The 20,514-nt window shown below is 49.4% G+C and overlaps 1 protein-coding gene across 3 annotated transcripts in view; it reads left to right on the forward strand.

Annotated features, from left to right (window-relative positions):
* LOC119375584 (glutaminyl-peptide cyclotransferase) overlaps positions 1-20,514 on the forward strand; it is a 354,571-nt gene that overhangs the window by 260,576 nt on the left and 73,481 nt on the right. For 2 of the 3 annotated variants that reach the window (XM_037645800.2, XM_049420405.1), the window contains one exon: positions 10,264-10,386. The exons of the other annotated variant lie outside the window; for it this stretch is intronic. In XM_037645800.2, coding sequence (XP_037501728.1) covers positions 10,264-10,386 — 123 coding nt within the window. The remainder of the gene's footprint in view (positions 1-10,263; positions 10,387-20,514) is intronic. 3 annotated transcript variants of the gene reach the window in all.

The following is a 20,514-nucleotide window of genomic DNA, read 5'->3' on the forward strand; positions in this document are numbered from 1 at the left end:
ATGTGCGGCTATTTTCGTTCAAGAACGGCACAATGATAGCAAGGTCTGGGTACGGGCTAGTTGGTATTCCATTTTTTTAAATTGTGATCACAGCGCAAAGTAAGACACGAGACAGAGAGCAGCGTTGCTCTCTGTCTCGTGTCTTACTTTGCGCTGTGATCACAATTTAAAACAATGATAGCGCCTTGTACCTCGTCAGGGATCTCGCAGCTTCTCAGCATGTTTTCAGCGCTTCAGAACCACGCCGGCACGAGCTCATCGGAAACCGGCATTTGCGGAAGAACTGCTCGCAACTGATCCGCATACCGCGCCAAACCGTACCTGTCGCTCCGCCCAACTTCATTGCTCGTGTGCGATTGAAGCTTCAATTTTTGTAGCTCGATTTGGAGCTTTAGCGCTTCTATTTCCAGCTCCTTTGCACGAACTTGTACAGCTGGATCGGCGCTTTCTACAACACGCACATCTGCGCTATCAGTATCTACCGATGCCTCATCACGATCTAGCTCGTGGTTCTCACTAGTCCCCTCTGCCCTCTGACTTCTGGTCACCCTAGTCGCCATGGTGCTCCTGGAGAAAACAGAACAGGGACCCACCTGTGATTTCTGTCGGAAGCTGCGTCGCCACGCTGGCTCCTCGTCGAGGCCTCAGTCAGCAGATCATGGGAGCCGCTTTCTGATGTACTTGGACGGATTCGCACCGTTCAGTCTCTGGCTCCTTGGTTGAGACGGCGGGCCGGTCGTGCAATGACTCTCACAGTACTCGTCGCTCCAGCAGTCGCCAGCCGCTCCGGGTGAGGTGCCGATGTCCGGGGAGAGGATGCTGCCGATCTTGATTGCAGCTCAGTTGACTGCCGCACTCGGTGTTGTCTCAGCTTCAGCCTTCTCGAGCTGCATACTTGCATGCTCGTATCCGAAGTGGCATTTTTTGGGCTTCAGTGATAGACCAGCCGTTTGAAGCGCATTAAGTACTGTACGAAGACGCTGAAGGTGCTGCTCGAAGGTCTCCGAAAAAACGACGACGTCATATAAATAAACAAGACATGATTGCCACTTAAGACCGGATAAGACTGTGTCCATTATTCTTTGAAAAGTTGCAGGAGCAGAGCATAGTCCGAAAGGAAGCACCTTAAAATCAAAAAGCCCATCAGGGGTAATAAACGCAGTTTTTTCCCGGTCACGGTCATCGACCTAGATTTACCAATAACCACTGCGCAGGTCCATGGATGAAAAGTATCTGGCGTTTCGAAGGCGGTCGAGCGAGTCGTCGATGCGAGGAAGCGGATCGACATCTTTTTTTGTGACGTTCAATTTGCGGTAATCTACGCAGAAACGCAGTGTGCCGTCTTTCTTTTTAACTAACACAACTGGCGACGCCCATGGACTTGTAGACGGCTGGATGATGTCGTCTGCAAGCATTTGTTGAACTTGTTCGCGAATCGCGTCCTGTTCTCGTCGGGAGACACGGTAGGCGTGCTGTCGGATGGGTCTTTCGGTGGGTTCGGTTAAGATTCTTTTCTTGGTAACGGATGTCTGCTTGATTTTCGACGTAGTGGCGAAGCAGTCGCGGAATGAAAGCAAAAGAGAGCGAAGACTATCTTGCTGCGGAGCCGACAGCTTGGATCACATCGAACTGGACTGTATACTGCTTGTCGTCGTGAGGACCGGAGGATAGTTCCGCAAATAATGGGCTGGTTCTGACGTCGCTGATTTCCTCAAAGTAGGCGACAACGCTCTGCTTTATGAAGTGCTGGTATTCCTCACTGAAATTGGTCAGTAGAACCCTAGCGGGCTCTTTTGTCAGTGCCATGAGGCCGCGGGCGACGCATACTTGACGAGACAGGAGGACAGATACATCGCTTTCTACAATTCCGAGGGCCATTCGGTCGCTGTCGCTCACCACAGTAACCAGCACACTGGAACGGGGCGGCACCGTCACGGAATCGTCGGATACACGCAGCGCGACAGTGCGGGATTCGCCTTCGTGTGAGTTCGTGTCGCGTGAAAATGCCACCAGCAGCTCTCGAAGGTTTATGACAGCCCCATATTCTCTCAGAAAGTCCATTCCTAATATGACCTGCCTCGAGCATTCCTGTAGCACGACAAAAGTGCCGATGAAGGTAGAGTCACCAATATGCACTCTGGCAGTGCATCTACCAACGGGTGTCACCAGATGACTACCCGCCGTACGCAGCTGGGGAGCACCATTCCATGGTGTCGTCACCTTTCGAAGAGCAGCCACGAGTTCACCACTCATAACCGAGTAGTCGGCGCCGGTATCCACGAGAGCGGTTACTTGGCGATTGTCGACATTACAGGGTGATTCCAGAGAGATCGAACATGCCTGTCCGATCTCAATTTTTGTTTTGCCTGGGTTTTTTATATGTTATGTGGGCACATCCAAAGTGCACGGAATTGAAAATTTTGTTTCCAAGAAACGCTCCCAGCGCGCCAAAAAAATATTTGAAGGTGGCGGCGCGGGCCTCCTGTTTTTGCTCACTGCAATGTTTTCGGATTTCACGGCCGAATTTAGCGCGAACTATAAAAAATTTTCGACACATCGTTTATAGTTCGCGCTAAATTCAGCCGTGAAATCCGAAAACATTGCAGTGAGCAAAAACAGGAGGCCCGCGCCGCCACCTTCAAATATTTTTTTGGCGCGCTGGGAGCGTTTCTTGGAAATAAAATTTTCAGTTCCGTGCACTTTGAATGTGCCCACATAATATATTCAGGGTGTCTACCGACCGGGAAAACCGGGAAAACCGGGAATTCTCAGGGATTTTGGGTAGTCTGGAAATTCTCAGGGAGAACTCAGGGAAATTGTGCTCCCATCAGGAAAAATCCACAGTAACTTTATTCAAATTGAAAGAAAGTCGCCGTAGCGCTGGCTCGATATTTTGGGAACGCATTTTTCAAATCAAACGACCGCTGCGGCAGCGGGGAAGTGGCGCACCTCGATGCTGTCATCGCCTTCGGAGCGGTGAAGTGGGAAAGAATCCGGCTAATGCGTGGCATGCGGGAACCATGAACCACGACACATTGTATCGCGCAGTGTTGTCAGAGTGTTCTGTGACTACGCGGTGTAGTTCTGTATTCTTTCTCGCGCGTGCTGTGCGTTAGCGCCCGATACGATGTTTTTTTTTATCGCCGCTTGTCAAGTAGCAAGCATGATTAGTTGTAGAAGCGGTAGCAGTAGATTTAACGAGCTTGAGTTATCTTGCAAGCGATCGCGATCGTTCAGGAAGCGGATGTCATCGACAAGGCTGGTATCTGGCAAGCCTTCCCGATCGGCGACAAAAAAGACGACGCTTGTTGGCTGTTATCGGAGAGCTCACTCGCTCTGATCCCGAGCTTCAAAGATGCGATTTAGGACTCCGTGAAGAATAGAATAAATTTCCAGGCGAGAGCTAGCGTAACTAACGGGCCCATTCACAGCAAGTGGAAGCTTTTTTCTTTCTTTTTTCCCGATGAGGGCGCTGCTGAAACAAGTTTTAGGCAGTCCACCGATATTTTTGGGGGCTGCAGCTCGCAATTATACCAGCCACGCCACGTGGATGTCTGCTACAAAGCGAATTACAAAGCTTTTCAGAGCCAAGGCATAGCGGCGACCGAAATTCGCGACACCGCCACTGGTCCCACTTGCTCGATTCGGCGCACGATGTCGGAAAACAGTAACGTTTCCACCATAATCGGATGTGCCGTAATTCAGGCTGTTGCCGTGCTTTTATGCGATGTTAGCCCGCAGCTATATTGCTTTTTTTTGCGATAGCAATTATATAGACACTCCGACGCGAATTTTTGCCTTCGACATGATCTTCCTTATCAAGTCCAAACTGCGATTACATCACCCCGCGCGTCGTATGTTCCATGTGCGAGTGAAAGCGCGCGAGCGCTGCCGACGAACGGGGCTTAAGCAGAGATGAAACGAGCCTTCCGTCTCATTAGCGCGATGGGCACATGGAGATAGGAGCCGGCGGGATGGGGAGGTGGGGGGGGGCTGCGTGAGTCCGGCAGGAGTGCGTACTTCGTACCAGCGAGCGTGGTCGCGTGCGTCGCGGTATCTTTAGTGGGGATCAGTAGATGGCTTATACCTTTGTAGGTGTTGTGCTCTTATTGCAAAACTTCCGTTGAAGCCATAGCAGCGGCGGATCCAAGGGGGGGGGGGGACGGTAGCGGCGATAACACCCCCACTCCCGCCCCCCTTAAGCCAGCCCCCGTCCCCTCCCTTCAGTGCCTGTCGTCCACCTCCTCTGTCAGGCTGCCTGTTGAGTTTGCCCCCTTCATGTTGCTTTGCCTGCCACTGCCCAAAAGGGGTAAAAAGAATGTTGTCCCTGCTCTCTACCTCTCTCATCGCTCTACCCTTTCCTGCTTCGCTATGCACATTTACAACGAAGGCTTCTTAGGCACCGCTATAATCCCCTCTGGGCTGTTGTAAGTATGCGTGACCCATCAAAATGCACAGCTGAGCGGGGGCTTCAGCCTTTGTACCCCCCCCCCCCTTTAGGTACCTGAATCCGCCCCTGAGCCATGCATAGATGCATAGATCCGCTGCATAGATCCATGCATAGATCCGCCCCTGAGCCAAGTGCAGCGGCTGCGTTTCCTGAGGGAGCGATCTGCTAGCCTATATTCATGTAAAATTCCTGTTTGTTGCTATCGGATTTACTATTTCGCTCTCACGGTGAAACTGTGACTCTTTTTTTCTAACGTGGGATGGTTTTCGATGTTATGCGTTCGTGCAGAGCAAATGGTTCGGCTGGGCAACATGATAGCAAAGGCGTTGCATTGCTCTGGGCAACGCGCGAGGATAAGACAACAACCCGCAGCAGCAGAACAAGCGCAATTCCACAGTGCATTATACCCGCATTTGTTTCGTCTTTACATGTGACACTCCGGCAAGGCATCTAACTGTGATTGCTGCACCCCAGGCTCAACAAAATTCATTTTTTTCACGCAAAAAATAAAAAAAAAGTTTTTTCATGTCGCCATATTAGTCGAGCATTCTTGTGGCTTTTTCAATTTAAGATTAATCCTTCAGTAACTATGCCTTGAATGAAAGGTCAAATTTCAGTTTAACGAAGTTTGGAAATAACGAAGTGAGTTGCTGCTTTTACCAACTTCGCGATATTGAGGTTTAACTGTTCTATGTACTGTTCAAATGGGATTAAGTCGTTTTTATTTTCTAACGTGCGTATTAGAGAGTGACATTACCGAGCGATATGGTCTCTACCCATCTTGACATAAAACAAAGTTCTGTTTCACTCAGGGAATTTTGCAAAAACACTCAGGGAAAACCTGGAAAACTCAGGGAATTTAGAAATGTCAACTCGGTAGACACCCCGCATATAAAAAACCCAGGCGAAACAAAAATTGCGACCGGACAGGCATGTTCGATCTCTCGTGGAATCACCCTACAGCAATATCAGCGGAAAGTCTAGCGTCGTTATCAGAAAATGGCGTAGCGGATAAATCGTCGTCGTCGTCGTTACCGGGTCGCGTCGGAGGATGTTTGTTAGGTCGGTCAACAGCGGCCCTACCCCCAGAGGTCGCTGTCCTCAGTTTTCCTGACGTGGGCGAGGACTTGGGGACCTTTGGCGAACATCAGAAAACGTGGAGTAACGACTGGGTGAGGTGAAGCGCCGAGGAGACGGTGAACGTGACTGGTGCCTTGCGCAGGAGGGTATGACTGCTGAGCTGCCAGGTACTGCTCAATCTCGCGTGGGCGCTCACCATTGCTTGGTCGACGTGCGTTGGGGTGGAATCCCTGAAGGCCCATTCTGCGATAATGGCACTGGCGGTAGAAGTGGTCCGCTTCACCGCAGTGGTAACAAAGCGGCCTATTATCGGAGGTGCGCCACACGTTTGACTTCCGGGTGACTTTGCGCGGGACTTCGATGTCATAGGCATTTGCAGTCGCAGCAGGGAATTGTCGTGGCAGTACAGGAAGAGCGGAGGGTGAGCGACGTCCCATAGATGGCTAAGGAGTCCGTAGCGCTTCGGCATAAGTCAGAGCTGGGGCTCCCGCGCGCATTGTCACTAATGGCTGGGTCACGTTCCTAATCTCGTCACGAATCATGTGCCCAAGAACATTCGCGGTCGGCTGAGGAGTAGGGTGGCAAACTTTCTCAAGCTCCTCGCGCACAATGTTCCGCACAAGCTCCCGGAGTGCTGCTACGTCGTGTCCACCCGTGAACGATGACACCGCGGTGACAGCACTTTGGCGCTCGTACTAAAGAAAGCGTTGCTGAAGCGCCTGTTCCATTGTCATCGCTTCGGTGATGAACTCAGCGACGGTAGATGGGGGCTTGCGCATGAGTCCAGCAAAAAGTTGCTCCTTCACCCCGCGCATTAGAAAACGGACTTTCTTTGCCTCAGCCATTTCTGGGTCTGCACGTTTGAACAAGCGCGACATGCCCTCAACAAATATAGCCACGCTTTCGTTGGGCTTCTGGATTCGGCTCTCCAGGGCCTGCTCGGCTTTCGCTTTTCTTTCGGCATTCCTGAATGCCTCACGCAGCTGTCGTTCGAATTCTTGCCAGGTGATCAGAGAACTCTCATGATTCCCATACCACGTACGAGCGTAGTCTTCAAGGGCGAAGTAGACATAGCGCAGTTTCCTTCTTTCGTCCCACTCGTTGGCTGCTGCGACCCGGTCGAAGTGGTCTAGCCAATCGTCTACGTCCTCGAACACATCGCCATGAAAGGACTTTGGACACGGGCTGGATAGACCACACTCGCGATGGCAGTCAGGCGGTCTACGTCGCTCCCTTGCGTCTGACTTGCCGTTGTGGTGAACATTCTTGCTGAGCTCAATGGGCCGAACTCGGGAGGTACTCCTAGCAAGCGACCGCTGTGCCGAAGTGGCCGGTTTTCCCCGGGATCGTGGAAATGGTGGTAGGAACTCGTCTTGAGGTTGAAATAGCGCAAAAGGGTCGTACCCAGCAGCTTCACCAGTTTGTCACGGTAATAAAATGAAAGTCAGTAATAGTCCGGCTTTCAGCACGTCAGTTACAATCGAGCTGAACGTCTTTGTCCTCTTCAGATAACTGCCCAAAAACTCCGCCACGCACAAAATAGCAAAACTGCCTCGCACAACAAAGACCCACTGTATGCACGTCTCAATATGATTGCACCGAAAATTGCGTTTCGTTTCGGTAATACTGACATATGTGCTCTAACGTATGTGCTCTAACTTGAGTGCTGACGCTCCATTAGTTATTGCCAGTGTTGTGTTGGCACGCGAGTTTAAACGCCAGTGTTGTCGACGTGCCTGGTAAGCCCACGATGTGCACACAACCACTACACTTACAAGAACATGTCGCTCCGCCTCGTAACGTTTGGCTCGAAGCCACAAAATGCAGCTTAGAAGTACTAGCTGACTGCTTCGCATTAAACCGATTCCTACAAGGCGTGGGATCTCCCGAATTTTTTGTTCGATAATGCGTTTTGAGGACACCCAGAAATGCCTTCGCTGACCCCCACTTGAGAACCACTGCATACTATGATAATGCTTGTGTTCTGAGAGATGGGTTGAACCAATGTTTCTCGCAAAACATCGTGCAAATAAGCGAGAGGCAGTAAACGGAAACAGATCAACAGTGATCGAACATGGATGAGTTGATCATTTATCAATGGTAGCATAATTTATATAAAGATTTGGTACAACAGGTACACGAGGCAGTAGGAGTGGAAATGGCACCCACCTTTTAAATGCGAAGCATTTCTTAGCGAACTTCTGCGACTTTAAGTCTGTCTGTCTGTCTGTCTGTCTGTCTGTCTGTCTGTCTGTCTGTCTGTCTGTCTAGACGCCTACGACTTTGTGCTCTGCTGGCCGTTTCGTTGATGGGACGTATACCAAAATTGGTATGGCATAATATGACTGTATGATGAACATAAATGACAGGTCATAAGATTAAAATCATGATATGCATGTCATGAACGGCATGATTTACATGCAGTGGTCTTGGTGGTGTTGCGGCCGTTACGTACCAAAATTGGTACGCCATACGTAAATTGGCATGGCGTGACAAGATTGTATGACAAACATAATGACAGGTCCTCTCGTGGAAATCAATACACGCATGTCATGTACAGCATGAATTATTACAGGGTCTCGCGGCGCTCGCTGCCATTTAATTAGATGGATATATACGGAAAATGGTACGATGAAGCATTTCTGTATGGCGAACATAAATGACAGGTGGTAACATGAAAATCATGACATGCATGTCATCTACGCTATGACATACATGCCTGCTCATGGCGCGCTTGCAGCCGTTTCGCTATCTGGACATGTACAAAATTTTGTATTGCGTGACGTGACTGTATGAAGAACATAAATAACAGTGGTAACATAAAAATAATGACACGCATGTCATGCAGAATATGATTTACATGCCATGCGCATGGTGCGCTCGCGGCCGTTTCGTTAGCTTGATGGATTGCCCAAGGAGACGGTCGCTGCGAAGTTCCGTGGTGAGCTTCGGATATACCCCGCACCTCCACCAAAGATGTTACGGGGAGACGACAGACGAAGGCTGTATTTACAATATTCACACAACCGCAGTGATGGGGGTAACAACCAAGATGGCGGAACAGCAACGAACCCCGTCCTCCTCTTCTTCGTCCTCTAGGTAAGCGGCACATAACAATATACACGAAAATTGGTATTGCGTGACATGACTGTACGAAGAACATAAATGACAAGTGGTAACATGACATTCACAACATGCATGACGTGTAGAGCATGATTTACATGCCACGCTCATGGTCTGCTCGCGGCCGTTTCGCTAGCTTGACATGCACCAACAATAGTATTGCACTCTCACATCTATTACACTCTCACATCTAGTTCACCCTAGCAGAGTGGGCGGTGGTCGGGGGCGCTCCAAACGTCGGTCTTTCTCGGCGTGTATCTCTGGCCGGCTGGCGGGCGGTATGACGTCGGTGGTGGCGGCCCGGCGTCTTGACGTGGAAGAGGAGTGGGGGCGTTGCGTCGGGCTGCAGCAGCGTAGCTCATTGCTTCCAGCTGCGGCAGCGCTGACTCGGGGATGCCCAGCGACTGCTGGATTTCTTCTCGGACGATGTCTGTGATTGAGGCAGCTTGAGGCTGGCATGACGGGAACATTCGACGAAGTTCTTCGCGCACTACGGCCCTTATGGTCTCGCGCAGATCGTCGGAGCCGATGGCTTGAACTGCTGCGCTGTCTTGGATCAAGCGCCTATTGCAATGGTGGGTTCGCATTTCCAGCGTCTCCTCGATGGTCGTGGCTTCTGAGACGAATTCCTGGACGGTATTCGGTGGCCTCCTCATAAGTCCAGCGAAGAGCTGTTCCTTTACTCCTCGCATGCGGAAACGAACCTTCTTCTGTTCAGGCATGTTGAGGTCAGCGTGTTTGGGGTCATTTCTTCCGCGAAGATGGTGACGTTTTCGTTCGGGAGTTGAGCCCGTGTCTCCAGCAAGGTTGCGGCCCTTTCCTTTCGGACGACGCTCGTGAACATCTCCAAGAAAGCACTGCGAAAGAGATCCCTGGTTCGAAGTGTGGACTCCCGGTTCTCGAGCCATGTCCTTGCTGTTTCTTCCAGGTAGAAGTACACGTGGCGCAGCTTGTCGTCGGCGTTCCAGTTGTTAAATGTTGCGACCCTTTCGAACGTCTCCAGCCAGGTTTCAAGGTCTTCACATGGCGAACCACGGAATGTCGGCGGCTCCCTGGGCGGTTGCATCACTATCGCGGCAGGGTTCGCTGCGGCCGTCATCGTGCCTGTTGTCTTTGTCGCCGTGGCTTTTGTCTTGTCCGGTAGGGATCCGTAAGGGGGGTGTAGTCCTTTCAGTCTGCAGCTGGCTCGACTGTTGCTGATGGTGTTGGTGTCTTCGCGGCGTGGGCTTAGGTGCCCTGCATTCAGGTGCCCTCGACAGCCACATTGTTGCCTCCATGAAATTGCCGCAGTAGACATTTTGACAATGTTCAAAATAGTGAAGCTTTGTCTAACTGACAGCACATTTTGCACACAGGCTTAACAGCGTGTTAACAGATGACAAGCCCACACTACGGTACATCAAAGGGCACGCAAGTGTTGCTCTACTCATGACGATTACATGGATAGTACGTGGTGTTATTAACAATTTACAATTGTCGTAGAGTTCAGGAATTCTGGCACCATAATATCATTTAAGAGTTGGCAGCTGCTGTAACAGTGCTTAAAAGCAAGACAGAGCGCTTTCTGTAAGTGCTGGACTGTGGTTCGAACGCGAGTGTCTTGTTCACAGAGAGCCGGCTGAATGACATAGGTGCCATGGAGACAAGGTGCAGCAGGTGCCGGACCACTTACTTCGTAAATTCATCACAGCTGGCCCTCATTGAAGATGACCACATTCCATTTTTAAGGAAAAGTGAGTGCTGCTGTTTTTTGTATATAATGTCAATTAGTGGATTCTCTACTGTTTGGAACGTGAACAGGAATTGTGTTGCCAATGTTTCAGAATGGCTGAAGTGGGTGTCGTTTGGTACCTAAGGGTGGTGCCCACATTTGTGGATGCAGCTTGTTTTGCCAGTTATGACAACCGGTGGCCACTAAAGAGCAACATACGTACATTGAGCATTGTATGAATTTAGCCCTTTGCACATTCACTGTGTTTAACTTCTCTCTTCTAACAACAGTGAAGTGCTTGAAAGACAGAGAAAACACAACGCGCGCGCTCGTGTTGTGTTCTTCCTGAGCGCTTTACTGTTATTATGTCATCAGCCTTTCTCTCCGCTGTGTATTGCTGAAGCAGTGATGGAAGCGCTGTTCCAATTGCTCCAAACTGCTCCAAAAGAGAAAGGTTGCTCCATGCTGCTCCAGAGTGTAACATTTGTTAGTAAATGCTCTGAACCTGCTCGTAAACGGCGTTGTGAAATTGGAAACAATGAACCATATTCGTGCAACCATCCAGTAAGCCTAAAGAAAACCAAAAACAAGCTGTATACTATCATCTTAATATGCTAGTATGCAGCTTGCATATTACTGCAGACTAGCATATTGACAATGCCACAAATACTTGCACATTATATATCTTATTTGGCTGTATATTCGTACCTGACAAGGAGATTATTTTGGTGAAATGTATGTGAGATTACTTCGATATCATGCTTAACTAACTTCTGCTCTGACGATTTTGATGTGTGACTGATTACATGTACCACTTATCAGCTTTGACCTCATTTATGCCGCAAGAACTGGCATTTTAAGTATATAACTCATTTAGCTGCTGTTTTTGTAATCTTCAGTGCTGGCTATTTTGGTGAAATATTTAAAGAAAAACGTGGCTGATCCCTCTGCCATAGGAATCGCTATAACACGAATGTAAAACGTGTCTTCACAGACGTAGTTGAGTGTTTGTTGTGCATTGTTTCGGCACAAGGGCGAAGGAATGAATGCTATAGCAAAAAATCGTAATGTAACGCGAAGAACGGCAAGCAGCTCGAAACTCGCAACGCCCTGCTCGAACAGAAAGGACGCACGGAAAGAACATACTCAGGATGAGCGCGAACTAATTGTCACAGCTTGACAGTTGAAGCGCGCTGCTCAAACACAGAGGACGCATGAAACGAACGCACAAGTAACACACATTGAGCGCGAACTAACTCTCAGAGTTGTAACTTCTTTGTGTGTGAGCAGCGCGCTGCTTTCGCAAAAGCGGCCGCTGCAGTGAGCGAAGTGACCTTCGTTCTCTAACTTCAACGCAAACTTGCGGTGAGAGCACAAGACGTACAACCCCCCCCCCCCCCCCTCCCTATTACGAGATAAGCGCACGCGCGACCACGCCCTATGGAGGTTCGACTCCCGGCGACGGAACTTTTTCTGCTAGCTTTTTTCTCTGCCATCTGTTATGTATATTTGACAACGTGATATCCATAACGTAAATACGTCAGTGAAGCCGTGGTGCACCCCGGCATAAAACGCTTTCGTGTTAATAACATAATATTTTGATCTTGTATCGATTATAAACTGCTGCTTTGGCAATAGTTACTTGTGATTGCGGCTACTTTTATAATTTGGTGCTCAGCTTTATCCCTTTTATATTATTTCTGCCACAAGTACTGGTATTTCACAGGTGTGTAGCCCTCTTACTCAGTGACCATCTATATGCTTAATTATTTCTTTCTGGCAATTTGCAATGATTGTTGTATGTGCAATATGTTTAATAACAAATGTTAATATTTATGATATGCTTAAATTATGCTTTAAACTCCTGGAGTCGTTTGGAATAATTTGGCATCTGCTCCGAAAACACCACTAATCTGCTCCAGCATCTGCTCCGAAAACACCACAAGATAGCATTTTTTTCTGCTCCGGAAATACTGATGGCTGCTCCGAAGCACCATTTTTTCTGCTCCAGAATATGCTCCAAAAAGCAGTGTGTCACTTCCATCACTGCTGAAGGCACTGCCATGTTCGGCGGGTCGTTTGATGCGCCGCATTGCAGCAAGTGCATCAAAATGAAATGCTCGAAGTGAATACAACCAATAATAAGTTGCACAAGTGCTTCAAACCTTGGATTTGATTCTCTGTCTTGCGAAGATGCGTGACTGACTTGAGAATAAATAGACGTTTAATTATAATGAATCATTGAAATGCATAGAGCAACACACAACCACCTTTTCTTTCTTGCAGCACAATATTGAGTGCCTTGGGATAATGTTGTGTAAACATGGCGCATTTACAAACAGTTCCACGCATACGTAAATTATTTAATCGAACTTCTATGTAATGAAACATTGTCATTGGTGGAATTTGTTTATGTACAGGATGACCTAAGCAGCATAGAGTCGAGATAGCCTAGAGTCAGGTGTAATGTACACTCCATAAGACACCTTAACTCTTCACCATGAAGCGTAACAATATATAAAAACTTGGTTATCCTTTTCTTCAGTGGAGTATACTACTACTATAATGAAACCAAAAATGGCCTATTTAACTCCATCATGTCACATGTGTCATTTACGTTCTGTGACATGTTCTTTTTCCATGCCCTTTCTGACTACATCTCTTGCACCTGCACAATGAACCGACGCTGCCGGCCAGTCTGTCCCACTATATCTATTGAAACATTAGTGGTCAAGGTCATAAAACAACTTGCGCTCAGTGTTCAAGTAAGATGTTCCGCGAAATCGAGCGGAGTTGCTGTCAGGAGTGCGTTCAGTGTCGATTGCTCCTGGTGCCATCTGCTAGCCATCAACGCGCACATCCGCATCTCTGGCGTGGATTTCTTTTTTTGACTGTTTTGTGGCCGTGATGCGCTCAAGGTGACTGCCGGCCAGTTTTTTCTCACCGACATCAGCGTTTGGGCTTCGGCTTCCGTGTTTGCGTTATAGCTAGGGCTCCGTGTTTTCGGTTTTATCCGAAGAAATTCGATAAACCTCCGGTGGTAAAATTTTTGACAATTCGGATTTATCCGATAAACTCCGATTTCAAGAGTCAATATGACCTGGACCAACAACTAATCGCCCAACATTTTATTATACTGGTTCCATTCTTTATCGAAAGGGCGAGTTCTAAGCGCTCATTGATCTATCTTCTGGTTTGCCTGATTTAAAGTTTACCGCGCCTAGCTGTATTAGGCGACTTAGCTGTATTGTGCTCCGACTCAGCTTCCTACATGCAGAAGCATCACAAGGACTTGCAACTCTCCAACCCCGAATTGAAGGCGCTTCACTTCAGAGATCCGTGCTACCTACTCAACAACGCTCTGGAGAATAGAATCAGGACGAGCTCGTTTAACGTAGTTCAACATTTTCTTGTGCGCTTTCCTGCCCTGTTGAAGTCGTCGCGGGAGCTGCGGCGTAATTTGGTCTTGTGTGCTTGGCCATGGGCATGTTCTTGAAGTCGCTGAAAACCGTGCGTCCGTCGAGGTGGCTCTCTTTTTATGAAGCTCAGAAGATATTTCGGACTACTGGCTCGCCATTTTGTCTTTCTTGGGAAGAGACAAAGCCAAGGGAACTAAGTGTGAGAAGCTCAAGAGTCTTCTTTCATCGCCTGAAGCTGTATACGACTTGCTCTCGTGCGCCGTGCTCTCAATCATTCATTAAGGAACTTGAGGCAGAGAGTATACTCTGGTACACCAAGTTTATCCCATACTGGTTGTTCGTTTGCACGCACTCATTAGTCAATGGCGTGATCCAACTGAGGTCTTCGCTTCAGATGTCACAAGTCTGTTCGACCTTCTTGACGAGAATGACCGCGTGACGACTGTCGCAGACTTTCACGGATACTACGCCGCTGTCGCCGAAAAGCGGAGACAAACATCTGTGAGGAACCTGTGCGATCAACTCTAGTACAGCAAAGAATCGTTTTGGTACTGTGTTCAAACTGTCAATGCAAATGTGAAGTATTAGCTGCTCTGCGTGTTCCAAACATATGCGCCTATTTTTCAATTAGTGCTTCTTGAAATTGACGACATGAACCAGCTCCCGAGATTTTTTTGCGAGCTATCAGTACTATGAAATATGTAACATTGTCGAATCTCTGTCGTTTGGGAGACTTCACAATGTCCAGTGGCCAGTGCTTTCTCGCTGCGTTTCCCGTTTCTAGCGCTCACGTTGAAAGGGCATTTTCAAAGCTGCAGAGTCGTCAATCGAAAGGAGCGCGCTTCGATCACTCACAGCAATCTCGCAGAGTATGGTTCTGTGTTTTAGAATAAGCTTTTAGCTAATTAAGCTTGTTATTCGCACAAATACAGGTGTTTTATGTTCAACTATTTCGCTTGTGCATATATGTCTTTGTGCGTTCGAACCTTCTAGAAAAATAAAGTCTGCTTCATATGGTCTGATGTTTTAGTATTCAGATATGAATTGATCTAAAATTTTGGGGTTTGGAGGACAATGCAAAACTCCGAATTTCGGAGAATTGGGGATTTGCGAGAAATAAACTCCGATAAACGCCAAATTTCCGTCTAAAATACTGCCACGCCCACTACTTGTCTTGTTTTGATGTATTCGAGTTTGACCGGCAGGGACGGTTATCAACGCTCGACGCTGTCCGCGAAGTAGTGTTCTAGAAGCGTCGCGATTGTAGTAGATCGGTTTGTTAAGATTGCGCCCCGCACGCGAATGTTCCAGCTTTGTCTAGAGATAACGCCGCCACCAGCAATATTGCTGGAAAGTTCGATAGCGCCTGTATAAAAGCCGAAGCGCTTGACCGCTTGTCAGTTGATCGACGGTCGACGCTCTGCTCGCCGCTATCAGTGCATACCGTGTGTATTGCTGTAAATCAACTTTCCGTTTCCCGGCCACAAGTTCGGCCAAATAAACAGTTTCCTCTTGAAAACGCCGACTGCTGTCTTCGTCGACGTCACGACCACGTGACAATACGAACTCCAATAAACACCCGCCGATTTTCAAAAAATATAAGCACCGAAAACACGGAGCCCTAGTTATAGCGCAATCTATGTATACAGCGTGCCGTGCGTGTTCGGTTCAAAGCCTGCTCCATCGGTTCAACTCCGTTGTTCTTAGTTTTAAGCACATTACAGCCGACGTGGGATGTCATTCAAATAAATAAAGTGGTCGTTACAGGCAACAGCCTTTTATTACGTCCAAGTTTTCCGCAGGTGCTGTGTAAGCGCGTCGTAAAGTAAAATTTAAACAAGGCAATAAAAAGGCTGGGAACACGAGGGATAAAGGGATGCACGACGGTGATATGAAATATTGACAGGTTTTGCGGAGTTATTTTATGGAACATATATTAATCCCTACGTTAATAAATCGACGTTCTCTGACTCGTTCTCGGTCGTCTGAAAGTATGCTGAACGTGTAAGCATAATAACGTAGTTAAATACAAAGCTTTCGCATCAGAAGTCTTAAAGGGGCCCTGCAACACCTTTCTTAGTTATATTAAAATAGTCTCATTATTGACGTATTACTCTTCACGAGTCATATGCCGCAAGAATTTTTCGAATCCGTCAAGTCTAAGTGGTGTTACCAAATTATAGAGATCACGTCCCGCAGCTTTCTCCCTCAACTCAACGCCGCGAGCGCGCGGAAAGCTAGGCAGCGAGTCGAGGGAGGGAGCGCCGAGGAGCGAGGCTCCGCCCAAGAGCGCCGGCGGAGTTTTTTTCTTCATTTTTTTCTCTCTGACGTCTGGGCGCAACCACGTGGTCTGTGCCACCACTTCCGGTCGGCTTGCGTCGTTCTCGTCGAGCGGAGCCGATCGCACTGTGTATCGCGCGTGCTTGAAAACTGCGCGTCGGTTTGGTAATGTTGGGTGTGCACCTTGAACGCCGTAGTGTTTTCATCGCTCTGCCAACCATGGAAGCAAACCTGCGCGCTCGTTTGGAACGAATGACAGCTGAGATCGGTTTCGGCCCATACTCCGATACACCGCCTCGAAAGACGGCACTGGCAGACGACCCCGAAGCGCCGCCATTACCGGACGCCAGCATTGTTATCGGAGACACGCCGCGCCCCTGCCTAGGTCGGTCGTGAGAACGTGCCGACGATGCAGCTCTCAGCTGACGAGGCAACGCTCGAACGGCTGCCACTCTCAACGGCAACCGGCGATGGTCAAAAGCACAGAAATATTCACGTTTTCGGCACTGCGCATGGCGAAGAAAACGGAACCACGCAACTACGAGCAGACGAGCTGTCGGTGAGACCGGAAGTGGTAATATTAATGTTTGTTCGGTGTTTTTAACGCGATAACAGAATATAAACATACATATTATCTACTTATTGAACTCAAAATTAACAACGAAAGTAATAATGAGCGTGTTATCGTGATTATAACATCAGCCAATGGTGGAACTGCCGACAATCGCGTCATATTTTGCGGACTAATACATCATTTGTCGAGAGAAGAGGGAGCGATTTTCAACTGACTTTGAGAATTTATTGTAAATTCCAGGCCGTGCGCATCGCTATAATATTTGGCTCGCGTGTTCTCGGGAGCCTCGACTACCGATCGGGAGTGCTTTTTGAGCATGCTCGAAAAGTGTTGCAGGGCCCCTTTAATAAGATGTACTTGCAATAAGATAGTGTAAAGAACTCTCAACGATTGAGTCCTGATGGTGTGGTGCGATCATTGTACGAAATAATATTCAATATTGTTACAGCGCAGTAAAGAATTGCAATAATCAGCAGAAGGGGCCATAAAGAGGGTGGGAAAGAGCGCTCAGTCGGTCGGTCGGTCAAAGTCAAAGTCAAGTCAGTCAAGTCAGTTTGTTTCCTTAAAGACCCCCAATGGGGGTATTACATAAGGGGTGGGATTAACAATTAACAAAAGTAATCAATACATAGGTTACAAGTGTATACATTTCTTCATATTTCAAGCAAACATGCGTATAGAATAAATAATACACGTAAATAACATGAAAAGCAAAAAAGTACTCAGAGGCTATTCGTTTGAAGATGGTCAGCTGCGTGTTGCGCAAATGAAGATGGGCACATTATGTCGAAGGGATGTCATTCCAGTCTTTTGCCGTGCGGGGAAAAATGACGCTGAAAATGTTGATGTTTGAGCACGCATTAGTGAAACCTGTTGCACGTGGCTTGTCCTGAGTGAGTGATACGCGCGTTGCTGGTTTGATGTAAGGTGGTTGATGCAGGCTGGAACTGTGAAAGGATTTATGGTAAAGACAAAGAGAAGAAATGCGCCGCCGCAGAGCGAGCGATGGAAGATTGGATAGTGATTTTAGTGACGTGACGCTGATGTATGAATACGAAGAGTGAATGAAGCGAGCTGCACGATTTTGAACTGATTCTATAGCGTTGATAAGGTATGCTTGATGCGGGTCCCAGATGGCGGATGCATATTCTAACTTTGGTCGTACAAGTGATGTGTAGGCAAGTAATATTACATGCATTGGAGCGGTTTCGAGATGGCGTTTTAGAAAGCCTAATGTTTTGTTAGACGACGTGTAGCGAAGCGTTCGAACGTGGTAATGGGACGTCCTCTCTAGCACCTTCTAGTGGGTCGCCCTCTTCGGCTCTTTTCGAAGAGAACGCAGCTCGCGCTGAGAGTCGGCCCCGCCTTGACTGTCGCTGTATCGTGGAGTATCGTCGCCGCTAATAAACCTCTTTATAATTTGGTGGAGAGTGCTGGGCCTTCACAACAACTTCGGCCCTCATTCGATGCCCCTGCCTCTTCGAATCCCGTACCCTGCCGCCTACCATGCCTCAAGACGCCTCCCAGCAAACGCCCCCGCCCGTACCGACCTCATGTCCTGGTGTCCCTCGTATTCGCGACCCTCCCGTCTTCACTGGCGCCGATGGTACCGACGTGGAGGACTGGCTCGCGATTTACGAGCGCGTGAGTGTCCCCAATAAATGGGACGAGGCAGCAAAATGGACTAACCTGGTTTTGTACGTCGCGGGTGTGGCGGTCCTGTGGTACAACAACCACGCATCCGATTTTACGACGTGGTCCAACTTCAAGACCGCCATTATCAACGTGTTTGGCCGCCCTGCCGTTCGTAAGCTGCAGGCCGAACAGCGCTTACGTGAACGCGCTGAGCAGGCCGGCGAATCGTTCACCAGTTACATTGAAGACGTCCTCGATTTCTGTAAGAAAGCCGACGCCACCATGTCCGAGTGCGACAAGATCAGGCACATCATGAAAGGCATCGACGACGACGCCTTCACCATGCTGCTCGCCAAGAACTCCAGCACAGTGGGCGAGGTGATAACGCTCTGCCAAAGCTATGAGGAGCTGCGCCGGCAGCGATCGATGACTCGTTGCTCTCCATCACGCGACGCCGAGCTCGCTGGCTTGTCGACCATACCTGACCACTCCGCGTTGCTCGCAGAGATCAAGACCTTCGTGCGCGAGGAAATCGCGTGCCAGTTCTCTCTGCTGGACTTTGCTTGCCCCCGGTACGCTCACCAGCCGTCGACCACCCTCCGTCGAGCAATTGAGCAGGAAATCGCGGAGGTCATGCCCGAGTACCACCAGCACCATCCGGCTCCTGCACCTTTGAGTTATGCCCAAGTTGTCGCAAGAACGCCCCCACCAATCGCTACCGCTGCCCCACACATTTACGCCGAAGCCTCCGCTCGACCTCACTCTCTCGACGGACGTACCGGTAACCTACGCCGACGTCACGCACAGGCCACGACTGCAGCCCACCCTGCAGTCTTATCAGTTGCCGCCCCGTCAATCCCGTCCTGCACCATGGGCGGGCCCTGCCCCAGCGAACCGATGGCGCACACCTGACAACCGCCCCATATGCTTCGCATGCGGTTGCGCCGGCCACGTGGCGCGCTATTGCAATCGCGTGCAGCCGCCTAGAGACGTGTCCCCTGCCACGAGCCAGTCCAACCGCCCATATTACGACCCAACTACGCCTCCGTCGCCGACGTCTCGCCCAGCTGCATCGACCCGCCGTTCACCGCCACCACGACGCCGCTCGCTGTCACCGATGCGGCCACGTCCGGTCCCACGCGACCAGGAAAGCTAGTCGCAGTCCACGAGGCAAGGGCTGCGACGCTGTCGAACTGCGAAAGCCCTCAGCGAAGCCCATCGAACGTGATAGACGTTTTTGTGGACGGTTTTCGCGCATCTACCCCTATTGATACTGGAGCCGCCGTATCCGTTATGGCCGCTAAACTAAGCCGCCTGCTACGAAAAGTGACGACGCAACTTTCCGGGCTCTCCCTCCGTACAGCCAGCGCCCAAAGTACTCACCCGACGGCGGTATGCACAGCCGGTGTCATCATTCCGGACGCTCTGTACGCCGTCGAATTCATTATAATTTCTTCATCCTGGGATGGGATTTTCTCGCCCGCCACGACGCCGTCACTCATTGCGCACCAGCCGAAATAGAGCTCTCAGTATTCTCAGATTTGACGCTGGCAGACAGTTCATCGGCTGCGACCAAAGTATTCGATATCACAGTTCCTGCAAATTCGTCAACGGCTGTGTTCGTCTATTGCACCGGTCTCTGCGACGCCGTTCCACTCCTTTCTCCAGGTGACCGCGTTTTCACTAGGAAAGGCTTGGTGGTGCCATTTGCGACCGTGGAAATCACTCAGGGCAACACGGATATTTTTGTGACCAACCCATCCCCGTTCATTGTTACGTTATTGCGAGGGGAATGTCTCGGCAGAGTGGAACCCCTCGAAGACGCACAAGTTATGGACGCACCCGACGACACGCACTGTCCCAGTTCCCGTACGCTCAGTGCTGTTCCACGTCCGATTCGTCACCTGCTGATGTCTTTAGGTCCTCCATTGCTGACAACCTCACATCGGTCCAGCGTTCCCAACTTCTGTGCCTGCTGGAAGAATTTAGTTCTTCTTTCGATGTCGGGCAAACTTCTCTCGGCCGCACTTCTGTTGTTACGCATCGCATCGACACTGGCGCCCAACCACCACTGCGGCAACGTCCATATCGCGTGTCTCCCGCAGAACGTCGGGTCCTTAATGAGCAAGTCGACGATATTGCCGCGCCCGCTCTAATGCAGACAACGAAGAAGATGATGTGGGCTCGGACAGTCTCGCGGAACGGGACTCTGACCGAAGAAGAAGACGTGTTTTGTGTCTAT

This window comes from Rhipicephalus sanguineus, chromosome 11 (genome assembly GCF_013339695.2).
Source record: "Rhipicephalus sanguineus isolate Rsan-2018 chromosome 11, BIME_Rsan_1.4, whole genome shotgun sequence".
Taxonomy (NCBI): Eukaryota; Metazoa; Arthropoda; class Arachnida; order Ixodida; family Ixodidae; genus Rhipicephalus; species Rhipicephalus sanguineus.